Raw genomic sequence first — 16,130 nt, 5'->3', positions numbered from 1 at the left:
AGCCGGAGCAGAGTCTTGACCCAGGAGCGCTCGACACCTGACGACAGCTGGTCGCCTGCAGCGCTCCTGAGAACGACCGACGGGATTTTGGCTTCCAGCCACGCATGTGCTGCAGCCTCGAATGTTGTCTGAAGCATGGCGGTGACAGGAGGGATAGTGGCACGCCTGTTAATTGAAGGAAAGACCCAACTGCAGCGAAAAATTCACCATGACTAAGCCAAGCCCAACATTTCAAGATGACAAAAAGGCGAAGCCAGACCTATAATTCAAAAATTGTTCAACACCGTGGGCGAAGTCAGCTGTTAGAAATAACACAAACTCACAGCCACTTGTGAAAAACAAAGCTGAAGCCCACTAACCGACCTTAAAAAACACTGTGACTGTAAATCCGAACCCGTAGTCTCGATCCTATGCCTGCTCAGATGTTTAAAGGTAGCTTTGCCGCCATGCTGCATTGAAAACCACGTGTGAAATCCGATCACCATCAAACCCACGCGATGTGAGTCTTTTTTCTTATTTTCTTTCTGGCACTGGTGTCAGTTTAGAGCCACAAAGCCCTGAGAAGAAAGTTATGTCTGGCCAATTTGAACCGGAAGATATTACGTCAAGGCTTTGAGCGTACGGTGCAAACACAAAGGGTTTGAAGACATCTAAGAAAAACGAAACATACGGCACAACGTGCACATGTATTGCAAGAACAGTACAAGCGGCCATGCGAAACATCAGTCATGCGCGAAGGCAACGGAAAACTGGGGTCAGATTCGCATCATCAGCCACCGCAGCAATGGAAGGGAAACAAAACTCGCTCCCGGCTCGACGGGTCCCACCAGCACTATCCGCTTTTTCTACTGTGTGTTTAGAGTCGGATCGACCTCATTGCAGGCAAGGATAGGGCCAGACCATATCCCGGCCCAGCAGGCCAAATGCAATCTCGTGCTGTGTGTTTCCAGGATTTCCTAACAACAAAATGGGGGATCCAAACTTTGAGGAAAACTACACGCTAAACCAAAATGTTTGGGAAAACCTGCATTGGATGCAGCTATCGAATTTGGTTTGGTGTGGAAAAAACAAAGACAAGCGTTATCGGTATCCCAATCGCGTTTGGAGGTTTAAATGCATATCATAACTATTAATGTACCTGAAAAGCGTCTGGTGGCAATGCTGATGGGGTGGGCAGGACAGAAAAATGTGCACGACGCTGCAGTGCGCAGCATAACGACAGGGTGCACAGGTGGAATGTGCTCGAAACTGTGTAGGAGTGTGATTTTGTGTGACCAATACCAAGGGGAGTCACCAGTCACCTCCTTGTAACGTCTATTCTGGTGCGATGGAGGTTAGTGTTCCAGGGACGGTTTAATCACAAGTATGGGTGTGGATTTACGTTGTATTGTCTTCTCGTAGCAGACTTCTAAAAGAAGATTTGAGATGGGTTAAGATTTTGGACGCAAGATAAGCAAGATTGTTACATGAGCGAAGACTGAAACTATTCGTGCCTAGAATATTGGCACGGTCATCTCAAAGGATACGACTATGACGTAGGATCCACAGGAAAATGGCCGTGGCAACTAGAGAAAGACTGGGAAACCTTCGCAGAGTTAGACAAAATCAGCATTTAAAAAGTGATGCTTAGCGGAGAGACCACGAGGTGAAGACAGCAAACCACTGCCATCGATTGTCTGGCAAGACTGCTGATTCCTTGCACGATGATGGGCAGTATCGATTGCAAACAGTTTAGCTGAAGAAATATCATGACAGTTGGAGAGACGAACAGTATAAGGAATAACAGAGGTAATAAAAACGGCTCCAGCGCATGCATTCCGTCTTCAGTAGTTAATGTAGTAAAATGATTATTTCAAAGTGCGTAGAATAGAAAATATAACTGATGTAATAGGATGATATAATGTAAAATATGATTCGTGGCTTGGCGTTAAATTTTGATTAAAGCGAGAGACTACTTGCACTGCTATGGCACGTTGTTTAGTAGGGGAGGTACGCCATGAGAATGCCTGGCTGTCCCAGAAGGGTTGGAGCTGTGGCGTCGGGAGAATGGAGACGACATGCGTGTGAAGAAGGTCTCGTGCACGTTGAATGTGTGCACTAATAGTGAGGCATATAAAAATGAGGACAAAAAGTGAGGCAAAAAAACTAATAGCATAATAAATAAATGTCATCTGTATGTGCCAGATTTCCTGTGGCTGGTAGATTGTGCTTTATTTCATTTTATTTTTATGGCGCAAGGGTGATCAGAGCACACTGGTTTACGGGTGTGATGAATGAGCTGTAGTTCACGCCTGCGGGATAGGTGAGACACGTCCGGCTTGAACAGCAGGTTGCCCACTGGTGATGTTCGAGGGGTGCTGGTGAAAATGTGAAGGGCATTGTTTTGGACAGTGTGAGGCAAAGAAATTGGAGAGGTATACCTACCGTAAAGAGCAAACAGAAACGTTAAGTGATCCAAAATTGATCGAATCGCTATAGTGTAAAGGGTGTGAAGGATGCACCTATCGGCACCCCTACCACGCCCCTACGTACGTTTAATGGTACCATGCAGGCATGAGCTGTGATGTAGAATATTTTCAACATTCGTATGAAACGAGACGCGGTCTTAAATCACTCTGAGATGTTCGAAACACGGGACCTATGTCCAAGGGATATGAGAGACTTTGGTCGTTGATGTTCAAGGGAGCCACAGAGACATCTCAGAATGTCGATGATTTTGCAGGGGAAATGTGTAATCTTCACTGGTTGCACCAAGTTTGAGTGGTTGTGGCTTTGTGTCTTAGTGCATGCCGGCTGCGAATGGCCATGCAGCGCCCCCGACTATTGTACATAGAGTCGTGATTTAAACTGGTGGTTGATTCTTGAAAATAAACAGCCAAGAGACTGAGTCAAGCGTGGTGTCACGGCGAAAACATCACAGTACAACATACAGTAGAGAGAAACGAAAAAACTTTCGAGTTTCGACAGCGTGAGATTCATTACCTAAGATGTCGGCCCGTGTAAGATCTGCGGCGTTCCGTTAAAAAAAAAACGGCACCCGTGTTTCAACTGGGCCACAACAGGCGATCAGCACGTGGTGCAGTTCGCGGGTCGTCGCATCGAGGGCAGCGTAGGCGATCACCAGCAAATGGCAGATGACGGTGAGGTGTGTGTTTCCTAGAAAAACGACTGCCACAGTCCAACGGGACTCCTTCCCCCCCCCCCCCCCCCCCCCATGACGTTGACGAGCGTCCGCTTGTTGCTGCACGAATCCCAGCGGTGCTGCCCTACCTTCTGCATAACGGACAAAAATGCTGGGTACATGTTCTTGGCAGGCCGTGGCGTGACTGACATACGCGTCCATTGCGTAACAAGTTTGCTTGCTGTGTGGGCGAGATCATTTCCAGTGATCCAAGCGTGTCTCGAGATCTAACATGATGCCACTGTTTTTCCCGCCCGATTCAATGAGGTAAGACGCGAAAGAATATTTTGAACAAGGCACGAGCCGTAGCTAGATAGAGTATGGAATGTACATAACCGTTGTCTTCTTCTCTAACACAAAGAGCTGCGGTGATAGCCGTCAGTTCGGATAAGCAGGCGGATGCATGGAAAGGTAGCGTGAATGAGCTTGTATGGGGCCACACGCGAAGGTACAGTCTTCGCCTGCATCGGTTTTAGAACTATCTGTATAAGTTGTATATCCGTGAAAAGACGCTATGTGTTCTAGTGCTTTACTTTTAAAGTTTCGATGCGATTTAGAGCACTTTGAACCAATTCATCCACGCGGTCAATGCTGGGGGTACGAAGAGCACGCAGCCAGACAGTCAGCGTACATGGAATCCCTGTAATAAATTGTTGAGCATTTTTGTTGATTGACACTAACATTGAATTGACATTGTTGAGCAAGTGCCAAGCATTAGATTGTCGCCACTGCTCGAACATCGAATATCTAATATCGCTTTGTTATCGCGCAAATTTGGATAATTTTAGGAACCAAATACCACCTGTATGAAGAAAACCTGTCAACACAAAAAAAAATTAGTTTGTTCCTCAAAACACAGCTGAGAAAAATAATACGGGGTTCAGATGCTTCAAACCTTTACACCTTAAGTACAGAGGTTGCACGGAACGAGGCTGGGAGGAGGGGTACCGCAAATTCCCGGAAATTCACGGGTATCCAGCATACCCGTCTGGCTACGGGTCTGAGCCCAAAAAGCCTACCTGGTGTACCTGTGCCGATTTTGAGCCGCTGTGCCGGCAAGTCCTTTGGGGTCAGTGAAAGCCCCTGCGTCGATCCGAGGTTAATAGCTGCGGTCAGTGGCCTTCTGGGTCTGGGTCCAATTATAGGATGCATCGGCGTGGGACCGCTGTACGTTTTCTCCCATTGAGACCCTCCGATCGACTAGAAGGCCCTGGCCCCGGTTGCTATAGTAGTCGCCGCTACCCCGGACTGGGACGGGAGCATACAAAAATGGAGAGATCTTTATTATCCCGCGAATTCGCCGAAACTTTGCACAATGGCTTTGTTTTCTCCCGCATGCCGTTTACCACAGTGACTTTTTTCTAGGCACATTTTGGCTTTGGGAATAGGAGTATCACACGGTCCATGTGGTGTACTGGTTCAAACCTTGACACACGCTCGGGTGGGGGGTCAAATTGACCCCCCCCCCTCTCCCGAAGGTTTTTCCAGAATGGTTTCCGAACGGCGCGGCATAGTCACGCCAAATTTTGCATAGCTGTAGACAATTGAATAACGGATCGTTTGGCATCAAAAATTTAGATGTACCTAAAAAACCAAGGCAATATCCAGGGAATCCTTCAATCTGATCCAACAACGGAGTGTTAGACGAAGCCAAACATCTCTGAGATGCTTTCTTAGGCAATACAACAGTTGAATGATCAAATTACATCGACCTAAGGTCAGGTATGAAGGTCACACCAAGGTCAAAAGCAACCTGTTTTGTTACTCTAGGGCTTGCTGTATGGGATAGTTTGTGGTGTTCATTTTGAGTTTGTTGATAGCAGGAACCACATTATACATCTTCCAAGCACTTCTTAGAGGTCAAAACAGGTTATTAACCCAAAATGACCCAAGTCAACATTTTGTTTTACGAACATGCTACCTACCGTAATCTTTGTCGCTTAGTCAAACGCAAAACTCAAAGCAATCTTGCATGATTTTGGTCACCTTGACCTTTAAAAGGTCAAACAATGTCACTGGCGTTGAATGAGAATGTGACCCTTTGTTTAGAAACGGTTATCTAGGTTCTGGGGGCACTCTGGAGACCAACCAGGAGTTTGACCTTTTTAACTTTTTTGGCCCGAAGGTCACGACCTAGGAATCTGACACTTGGACCTAAATGAGTTAACGTACAGGTCAACACACCCTGTAAATTTAGTGGTTCTAGCTTTCTTAGTTCCCGAGATCTCAGGGGCGGGGTCAAATTGACCCCACCCCACCCCCCACCCCACCGGAGCGAAGGGTATCCAGCCGGCCACCCGGGCGCATGTTGTCACTTCTCAGTGCACTCCGTGCACTCAGTGTTGTCAATGTCAATGCACTTCTCTGTAACAGGCTGTTCACCGCTGGGCCAATCACAAACGTTCTTTTATTCGTACCATTAGAGGTGCGCCCGGTAGCTGCTGTGACGACGGTGGTCGCGGAAGGGAAGAAGTGTAGTGCCGTTACAAAGCGTTGACAGGGCAATTCGGACCCGAAAATAATAAAAATTATATCCCCCTTATAAGTTGACGGTGCTACAGCGCTACTTCTTAGTGTTATTATTAGACGTAACTAGTCTTGAGGCCTTTTGAAATACGCCCTAAAGATAGGGCGCTCCCTTTAAGTGGAATGTTCTACAGTTGAAGATATCGAAGCAAAAATGAGATATAATGAAATAAGCTCACTTTTAACGATTCGTAAGCTTTTAAGTGGAAAAGACTGTTCTAGACAGCAAAATTTTCTTGTTAAGTACGTATGCCTCTCAATACGTAATTGTTTGATCACGTCAACATGCCTTACACATTGATTGAGAGCCAATTTACGGCGATGCACGATAATCATATCTGTCTTGGCCTTGGCTGCCGCATGCACAATGGAATGTCCGCATTTGAATGGCGTTATTATGACGTGATGGATACCTGGGTGATCTTGAAATAGTCTCTCTGAAAGCCTGCACATCTTCGCGGGCGTATAGCTAAGGTGGCTTAGGTCTTAAAAAGGGCATGGATATGAACTGCACCGAACTGTCCCCAAGATGGCTCTTTCAGTTCGAAACCCGACACAGATGTGGAACACACCCATTAACGGGTGCCCAAGTGGCCGGTTGGATATCTTTCGCTCGGGTGGGGAATCCATTTTCGCCCCGAGATCCCAGAAAATAAGAGATCTGGAGACACCACACTCGAAAACGGGTCGGTCTGTTTGTGAGCTCAATGCGTCCAAAATTGTATGGTCCTAGATCATAAATTTCAGGTTCAATTAGTTTGGATTAAAGATTAAAACCAATTATTTTGGTCACCTAGATGCAAACTACAGGCTAGTTTTGACCTCGGTCTGGCCTTCATACGTGACCATAGGGCAATGGAAGGTGTTGTAGTCCTAAATTTAGTTGTGTTGTTGCCTACCAAACTATCTCAGAGGCGTAAGGCTTCGCCTAACACACCATTTTATCAGACGGAATGATTTGTTAGAAATTGTCTTAGCTGAGAACCACGCCCTGACCTCGACCTGCCATGGACCAGCGATCTTACACGGCACGATATATTTCATCTTTTATTTCCAAAGATTCGCTATTCAATTGCCTACAGCTATGCACAGTTTGGCGTGGGTAAGCTGCGGTGTTCGAAATTATTTTGTACACTGCCTTCGGGGCTAAAATGACCCTTCACCCAGGCGCTTCTTTGAACGCACCAGCTGGCATCACTGGATAGGAATTTATTATTATGCGGACACTCGAGATGGAATGGGTCAACCGCAGTATTATTAAAAAGCGCCCCTATATAGTTATAAGGGGCGCTTTTTCACCGGGGGCTCTCCATGAAGCTTTGTGCTCCTTCCCTTACCCAGGCCTTGGTTACTCTACGGCATCACCACCGATAACGGACCTACACACCAATATGCTATTGTCACAAACAAGACTGCGGCTATGTGAGGAATATATCAAAGACATAGGCACTAGGAACTTCCCGTGTGGGATTTTCTGTGAACAATCCGCCTGCTCCTCATGTGGATGTGCCCAATCCCGTTCGCTAACTACTCCTAATCATTGGTACCCACCCGTATGCATTTTGCTAGCTGAAAGTCAGACCTGCTTCTTATGCTGAGAATTGCGCAAGTAATGTGTATGGAACTTATTGCCATAAAAGGGCGCCAAAACAGTGACATTGCCGAGCACGAGCACATCTACCCCGCCTTTCTAGAACGTCCTACCCATGCCGTATCCACGCCCGCAGTCCTCCCAAAATATCAGCCAGCTTAGTCCGCTACCCACTGGATATGGTTTGTTCGATCCATGCAATCCTCTAATAGGAACGACGTTTGCAAAGACGCGCTTGCTTTCATGTTGATCTCAAATGCAGTGTTTGTGCCAAAATACGGCACCTATTAAAAAACGTAGGCAAAGCTCTGGTTTCATATACAAGAAAGCATACAGTTATAAACTTGTATAAAAAGTATAAAAAAAACACTGAGGGAACAGCTCAGCATGCAGGGGCATGACTCGCTTAAAGAGTTCAAAAGACCTACCCCTGCGGAACGAGCATGATGAGAACAAAAGGAAGTGCGTTGATCAACCCAAGTGGCGAGCGTGCGCTCTGTCTGGAGTGCGAGGAGGTCCCCAATCGGGCGGATTCGCGAGAAGTCGCTTGGGATCGGTTTCTACGGTGTTGCCAGAATAATGCCGAGTACGTATGTTTAGTGCCGTGTGAGACTTTGTGCGAGTACTCCGTCCATCACAGTACGTGCCAAGTATTGAACAAGTCTGACGTTATGGGTTCAGAACCCCACGTTCTGAAAGCTGTGGGAGACACTTCTCTTCCCCCCCCCCCCAACCCCCGTCACGTCCCCGGCGGTGTCATCGTCACTGCAGTCTCGGCTCCCTCCAGGGACGCAGTCAGGGGGCCAAGGGAGGCATCGCTCTTTCTGAACCAAGGAGTTCACACAACATACTGGGAAATTTCGCGGGAATTTGTTTAAAATTCGCAGGATTGCGGAGGAAATTTCATCCACGGAAATGATCTTTGGCCACGTGCGTGGCTTACTCCAAGCGTTTTACGTAGTTTCACCCGTGGTGGAAAGCTGGCAAAAAGAATGACTACTGAAGATGCAATAACCATTCCGAGTAATGTCCTTGTCTCGTGTTAGTATGTGCGCAACGTTTCGGCCATTTAACTCTCCGGCTGTCGTCAGATGTTATGGAAACCTTAGGTCTGGATGGTGTTTGGCTTTCAGCGATGTTCGCGTCGCAACCCGAATCCGCGCTATGGAATTGCTGGGATTTGAACCCGGGTCTCCTGATTGCGAGTATTTTGCTCTAGCAACTGAGCGGTTAGTAAAGGCATAAGTTGTCACTTATGAAGTGGCGAGAGCATTAAGAGCGCCGTACTACAAGTCAAAATGACAGCTCAGTACAAATACACCTGCCCACCAGATTGGCAAACATTTATGACCAATTATGCTTCCCATCCCAAATTTTCCCAAGCCAGATGTCTCACCATAGAAAAGTCGGCCCACTGGTCACCCGCTAAACCGTACATGTGAAACGCTCTCACCACGAGTGAGGGCATGAATGTCACTCCATAAAAGCGACGTCAGCTTAAACGTCACACGTTACCTTACGCTCACTGGTGGGTTTTCAACTGCAGCTCACCTGGTAGCGATCGCCTGCGTGGTGTTTCACACAAATACCAAATAAGAAGGAAGCCAGGGTCAAATCCCTGACCGCTGCGGGCCCATCCGATGACAGCGCAGGTCCAACCCCGCAATCCGCGCCGTCCTCATTGCCCGCGCTCAGCCCGTAACCCTGCGGGGTAGATGTCGAGGCAGAACAGATGTACCGGAGCGCACGAAGTCACCGAGCTCTGAGTGCACTTCCAAGTCCCCATCGGATTGAGTGCAGGAGAAATCCGGCGCGTCCCGGATGGCCGAGCTTTGGGCGGCGTATTCAGGCTCGCTGAGCAAGCTCTCCACTCCCCACGTCAGCGCACTTGGACCGGAGCATGGGATTTTACCGCCATCGCCACTGGTGCGCAGCTGGATGCACAGGGCGGATCCCGGATTCTAGTTTGGACCTTTCTACTTGGCAGACTTAGCGGTAACGGCTAGGTTATTCACTATTTTTGCGAGAACGTCATCACGTCCTTTTTATGGAACGCCAGCGACTGCATTGTCCATTTGGTGCTCAGGGGTCAGAGCGTGGCGGGATTCGAACCCGGACCGCCGCGTGGGAGTCCGAAGTACTAACTACCCGGCCACTGCGCCCTTCAGAGACGGCTATTAAACCTTAACAATCAGCATGGTGTATTCCATCGGTTATCATGGACCGACAGCACGGCGAGACATGTCCAGCTGCCTGCACGAGTCTGTAGCCCATCCGGACAGATTTGGCAAGTAACACACAATACACGGAACGGATATTGCGAATGAGATGTCATAACACCGTAACACCTGCCACCCGAGTCCGGGACGGTGCTTGATCAGATCCCAATCAGGACATCCTGTAACATCATCATCCTGGGTCGAAACGTACCCGCAAATCTCGTCCGAATCACAGCGCCGGCCAGGTAGCCCCCATAATACTGTGTTGGGATCTCAGCGCGCATAGTTTGATGCGCCCCGCCGATCCCGGATTTTGGCTTGGCCCTTTCTACGCGACAGCTCTGATCAGCTGCGCCACGATTCCACCAATCCAGTGACCAACATCAACAGCTATTAAACTACGGGTGGACGAAGTCCTCAGATCGGATTCTGAGCACGTTCTCACTACAGCCATGCATAGTACACACCCATTCCCGTCAGTCGGCGCCACTCGTGTCTCGCGCGCGTTATCACAATACAGGCTGGGTCCACCCGGGCGACAGCCTGTGCATGGCTTTCCGTCTGGCGCCCAGGGACCCGGCGCGGCTCCTCGCGCCGGGGTGCCACCACGCGGGCGACGTCCGGCGCTGGGACGCGGCACAACGCGCGCTGGAATCACCGGCCGCCGGCGGACCTCCGCGCCAGACGTCGCGACTGCACCCCAAAACAAACAGCCCCGCAGACAGCGGCCAACGAGCAGAACAGCGGCGCGTTTGTGCACTGCAGTCGCATATTTCTGGGAGCGTAAGAACATGGCTGTACCCAATCTACTGAACTTCTCGAAAAGCCACCAATAATAACTTCCAATGCGTACGACGAAAACTCGCGTCGTTACATGCCGGAAATGTTTAGCGAGGACGCGGGCACGAAACAAACCAGCGCACGGACAAACGATCCCATCGCAGCGTCACCGTCGGGTCGGGGATCATCCCAAATGGTGCGGGAGTCGACAGCATGATGAAAAATGCACTCACGCGCCATTCTGTCAAAACAGAACGCGATCCCCACCGCACGAATATTGCCTGAGCTTTAATTTTCATCATGTGGCTTCCGAAGACTCATATCCACCCGGAAGCAAACACGTGGCACATGGAAGGAGCCCGGCGGACGCGCGCCTCGAACCTCTGGAGCGTGGCCTCCTCGCAGCGAGATTGGCTCAAATGCAAAAATAATCTTCCCATGTTTCCAAAAGCGGGGAAGCGTGCCCAAACAAACGCGGCGAGCCGGCCGGTCGTCAGCAGCGTCGGCGCAGCCATCCCCGGCCGATCCGCAGTCTACGGAGGGCGGCCGGCAGCCTCCCGCGCCTCCGCGAAGGGGCTCCGGTGCGGCGCCGGGCTGGCCGTCCGGCCTGCGGCGCCGCCTCAGACCGCCGCGGCCGGTGTCGCGGCTGAAGGTCCGCATCAGCCCCGGCCCAGCCCAGAGCAGCCGGCGCCGGCCCGCGGGATGGTCCACCGGCCGGGCCCGGCCGCCGTGCATCAGACGGGCGTCTCGGAGCCCGCGCCGGCTGCCACCGACAGCGAGTGCGGACGCCGGCCGGTGCCGGCCGCCTCGGCTGACTCGCCGATCGTCCGCACGCGTGGCGTTGAGCGTTGTGAGCTCTGACTACTTTGTGCGTGCAAGCTGCAATGGGGAGTGAGGGGTCAACACAGAAGGCCATCACGAACGCTACGGGAGACGCCACAGACGGATGCAGATGGGAGCACGGCCAACACTTTTCATTGGCACATAACAGGCTTCCACGCTCCACAAGGGGCATTCAGCTCGGTCACAAATGATGCGTTGAGAACGGGAGCCACAGCGCACATCAGATCAGCAATCCGCATTAGGTCAGTGCCGCCGCTCTTAGTCACAGCCAACTGGCAGCGATGCATTCGGTCGCAGATGACCAGAGTGGCCACGCATCAATCCTGTGCCGTCCCATTACCGTGAGTGTCATTTGTTCCCTCCCACAACGGCGGCCCAACGCTAATCGCCGGGAGTGTCGGCGTGGCCGGCCGCGAGCCGCCGTACCTCTCCATGAGCCGAGCGTGCAGAGCCGACATCTGGGCGTACTGCGGCTGTAGGAACGGCGCTGGGTCGTAGCGCGCCAGCTCGTACATGTCGCAGAACTCGTGAATGGTGCGCGCGCCAGCCCGACCCAGCAGGCTGTTCCGAAGCGCCATCAGAAACCGGCGCACCGAGTCCGTCGGCGAACGCCGCTCACCGGAGCATTCTAGAATCTCTAGTTCTGGTGATGGACGACAGAGGACAGGTTGAAGACGCGCGGACACTCTGTCTACGCTGCTACTCATCAGGCATGTAATAGAGAAGCGCGGCATGGGAATACACCAAGGCACTCAAAGCTTAGGCGTTGGAAATGACCCCGCTGATCGTGGGCACACTGAAGTTATAATCCACCCAAGCAGTGTGCGCCCACCGTCCATCACCGACGGCAGATCTCAGATCCCTCAAGACGGGCCCCCCTGCCCCTCCCCCCCCCCCCCACACACACACAGAGTCCCTCACGGACACCGCGACCCGTCCCACGTCCCCTCTGTGAGCCCGCTCAGAATCCCTCGCGGACACCCCGCCCCGGGTTCCCCTCAGTGAACCCGCCCAGAGTCCCTCGTGGACAACCCGCCCCGGCCCCCTCAGTGAACTCGTCTAGTCCCTCGCGGACACCACGCCTCGGGTTCCCCTCAGTGAGCCCGCCCAGTCCCTCGCACACCCCGCCCCGGGTTCCCCTCAGTAAGCCCGCTCAGAATCCCTCGCGGACACCCCGCCCCGGCCCCCTCAGTGAACCCGTCCAGTCCCTCGCGGTCACCCCGCCCCGGCCCCCTCAGTGAGCCCGCCCAGTCCCTCGCACACCCCGCCCCGGGTTCCCCTCAGTGAGCCTGCCTAGTCCCTCGCACACCCCGCCCCGGGTTCCCCTCAGTGAGCCCGCCCAGTCCCTCGCACACCCCGCCCCGGGTTCCCCTCAGTGAGCCTGCCTAGTCCCTCGCGGACGCCACGCCCCGGCTCCACCTCTGTGGGCCCGCTCAGAGTCTCTCGCGACACCCCGCCCCGGCTCCACCTCTGTGGGCCCGCTCAGAGTCTCTCGCGACACCCCGCCCCGGCTCCACCTCGGTGAACCCGCCGCCGCCTAGTCAACGCCGGCCTTACCCAGTCGCCTGGCGTCGTCTGCCGCACACATGCGGTAGAAGCCGGGGCTGGCGGCGTTCACGCCGGGGCTGACCAGCAGCGGCTCCGTCACGATCTCCGCCGTCCGGTCCAGCCGGCGCTCGATCTCGCGCTTCAGCGCCTGCGGTCGGCGGCACGCGCTCAGCACGAGGCCGCCAGTCGCGGGGAGGCGTCGGCTCGTGGGTGCAGTTTGTACCACAGTCAAGGCGCTGGACGATACCACAGGAGACTTGGCGACAAAGGGCTTCGTTGTTACAGTCTGTCCCTTGGCAGATAAATAGTGTGGACTGTGGACATGGCAGATAAACGATAGCATGACAGTCAAGAACCGAACAGTGAAGTGGGAAAAAAGCAGGCGGCCTCACCTTTCTGGCATCGATTCCAACAGCTACATGAGGACCTTTCTGGTTTTTTAGAGCAAATCTCTGGATTTGCCTCTTCCCAAAGATGAACACGATCAAGAATACCAGCACTCCTCCAGCAATAAAAATAACCACCAATACTCCTGGCAGTTCGTCGTTGCCGGCCATTCTCTCCATTAAAGCCCTCTTCCACACGTCGGGTGCGTGATGAGCTTTCACGCCTTGGGTTTCAGTTGAGCCTTCACACTCTGGGTTCCAGACGGGCTGTACCGTTATACACCATGCAGTTTCAGCAACGCTGCCACCTTGCTGTGGTTTGATCAGGGAAATCGGTGTTCATGGAAGTCAACACCATGGAGTCAAATCAAGTTGAGCAAAAATGTATCGTGGAAGATCGAGCGGGCCTTTGATATCGGTGGTACTTCACTGGCACTAGTTGATAGGTGTCAAATGTTAATCACATGACCTGCTCAAAACACTGCGCAAGGTCATGTTATTTTGATGCTGTAACCAAGGACGACGTCTTTTCAACGACATTTGTCTTCCTCGTTAACTTTTTGGACTTCGCCTGGAACAGATTGCCACAGCAATTAGTTTGTCGATTGAAAGAGCATGACAATCACATGATTCACCTTTCCCATCAAACCGAAAAGATGTCTGGCAATAACGCATCCAACATGTCAACGTATGCAGTCATCCCACTAACACGAAAAACCCGCAACAAACACCCATAAAAACGACACGGTAAAAAATATATGCCTCAGTACTTCGGAAGGTACCGAAAATGACAGGCGGGTCGGCAGCTCAAGCAGGTTTCACTTAAAAGCGTAACATTGTTCTACCTGAACGGCTCGGCCATACCCGGTACGGCCGGTACGTCCATAACCCGCTAATATTTCAGCAAGCAGTAATCGCATATTTCCGTGTTCGTTCGGCAACACGAAATAAATTTAGTAAGAGTTCGTGCTGTATTTCATGAAGCACATTTCTACCAAAGTCGTAAGCGCCGATCAGGCGTCAACACCCTGCTGCAATTGTAAAATGAGCAGCATTTGATATTTTTCAATTTTGCTTCAGCAAACTTTGAGCAACAAGATTTTCTATTCGACCAGCTCGGGAAACGCACAATCTCCTAGTCGTGACAACGCCGCGTAACAAAGGTTGCAACGGCGCCCAGTCCTCGACAACTCGGTCCATGTGACAGGGAAAAAGCCGTCTGATGGAGAACAGGACGTAAGTCAGCACGGGTAGACGCATGGTGCTCGTTGTGCGCGATCGACCACAAACCGTGCAGTCGCCCGCTTCGGGAGACATGTGAGGATACATCTCAGACCTCGGGAGCCGGCGCACAAGAACGAGAAAGCAAAGCATAGCGTTTGACGCTCCGCAAATCAATCAGAAACCTCGAGACAGCTTGACCCAAAGAGACGAAGCGGCAACGGCCCCTTTCTTTAAGCCGGTCTTGCATGCTATACTGGTGGCTTGGGTCGTGAAGATTCCAAGCTATGCTGCTCACTCATTGTGAACATTGTACCATATACATGACAATGCCCCCATCCATTTTACCTTGCCTATTCCACCTCATGCAAGAAAGGTGTATCATGATTATTAGAGATGAACATATATTATTTCCTATGAACTGACTGAGGACAACTGAAAAACTTGTGCCAATTTACCTTCTACCTGTAACTTCTTATAAACAAGATGTCTGAAAATTGCATGTTGAAATATTTGTCAGATGGTATATGCTAGTTAAAAAATTCAACCACCAAGACATGCCAACATTGGGTTCATTGCATGGTTGCCAAGTTCATAAACATCAACATCATTCAGCTAGCCATGCTCATCCTGTTTACTTGGCCTGGTACAAAGACATGCAAAGCAAAGCTTTGCAAAAGTAGCACTGAACATTGCAATCCATATTTTGTTAAAGCAATTGTACAGATAGTGATCTTGACACATTGTGCTTAGCAATTTAACCTGAGGTGCCTATGTGCAGGAAAAGGAAGTCTGGCCTTGAGGTGAGCTGGAAAATATGAAAATATGGTCTTAAAAGATTGAGCTCTGATTCTCACTGCACATCATTAGGCATGGACGGTGTAGGAAGGTCTGGAAGGAAGGTCTCTTCCAAAAGTTCTCAAGACAACATTAGCCTCACATCTGTCAATACAGTCTGGGTTTACCATGAACAGTGTGACGGTTCTTATCATTCTCCATTAAAATTTAGGTTGTTATGCCAGATTCTTGAGACCAAATGGAGCTAACTGAGCTTACAGTGAATTCTTCTTATATGAATGTATAGCTCAGCAAGGCCAAATTTCATGCAACCCATAATACTGCAGAAATTAATGTGACAAACTAATTGATGAAATGTCTGTTATGTAGCTTGAAGAACTGGACACTGCTTTGCCAGCATTTTGGCTGTCTGCTTTGTCATGCACGCACATTGCAATCTGATATCTAGAATAAGGTTAACACCAGTAGTTTCACAAAAAGTAAAAAGCAGCAAGGCATACCAATCTAAGCCATCCAATTCATCTTGAAGAGTGTCAGTGTTTTCTGTATTCCAGGCCAGGTTATTTGAAGTTCACCAATGCAGGGTAGAGGGCATCCAGAGATAGGCAACACAGATATTACACCCATGAGGTTGTGGTGCACTGGGAATTGCTGGAGAGTTTGATACTCACCAGCAATGGCTAAAAGCAAGATACACATGCCATAATCATGTTTCATCACCTTCAAGGAGAAAAATGAGAATGTACCACACAGTTTCTCTGGATCACAGAGATATCATAACAAAAGCACAAGAAAATGATGAGCCTGTTGGCTCATAATGCTAATTGTATGTGTTTGTTCCTACTGTTGATCATTCTTCACATCTGTTCACACTGTTACAACCTAAAGCCTCTTACTAAAATGTGTTTATGTACATTGTGATAATCTGAGCACATCACATGGATCAGAAGATGGATCCTCACCATCCAAAAATGACTGTAATTTCATAGAATGCAAAATGAGCTCATGTTTTTATTTCTAGCTTATGTGCACACTCC

At 50.5% G+C, this 16,130-nt stretch overlaps 1 protein-coding gene across 1 annotated transcript; it reads right to left on the bottom strand.

The window, feature by feature from the left end:
* Positions 1-11,031: 11,031 nt before the first annotated feature.
* LOC119102928 (protein C1orf43 homolog) lies at positions 11,032-13,910 on the bottom strand. The gene is made up of 4 exons (XM_037226377.1): positions 13,081-13,910; positions 12,698-12,836; positions 11,567-11,783; positions 11,032-11,176 (listed from the first exon to the last, which is right to left on the bottom strand). The coding sequence occupies exons 1-4, from the start codon at positions 13,252-13,254 to the stop codon at positions 11,032-11,034; spliced, it is 675 nt and encodes a 224-aa protein (XP_037082272.1). The 5' UTR covers positions 13,255-13,910.
* Positions 13,911-16,130: the final 2,220 nt, after the last annotated feature.

This window comes from Pollicipes pollicipes, unplaced genomic scaffold (genome assembly GCF_011947565.3).
Source record: "Pollicipes pollicipes isolate AB1234 unplaced genomic scaffold, Ppol_2.1 Scaffold_5724;HRSCAF=6776_pilon_pilon_pilon, whole genome shotgun sequence".
NCBI lineage: Eukaryota > Metazoa > Arthropoda > Thecostraca > Pollicipedomorpha > Pollicipedidae > Pollicipes > Pollicipes pollicipes.
This window is presented reverse-complemented; position numbering and strand designations above follow the sequence as displayed.

What these genes read in the sequence shown, in the direction of transcription:
- LOC119102928 (XM_037226377.1), bottom strand. Translation starts at nt 13,254, where the DNA reads ATGGAGAGAATGGCCGGCAACGACGAACTGCCAGGAGTATTGGTGGTT. An exon ending in TTGGAATCGATGCCAGAAAG is followed by an intron (nt 12,837 to 13,080) that starts GTGAGGCCGCCT and finishes CGCCGACCGCAG; the next exon opens with GCGCTGAAGCGCGAGATCGA. An exon ending in CACGCTCGGCTCATGGAGAG is followed by an intron (nt 11,177 to 11,566) that starts GTACGGCGGCTC and finishes TCCCCATTGCAG; the next exon opens with CTTGCACGCACAAAGTAGTC.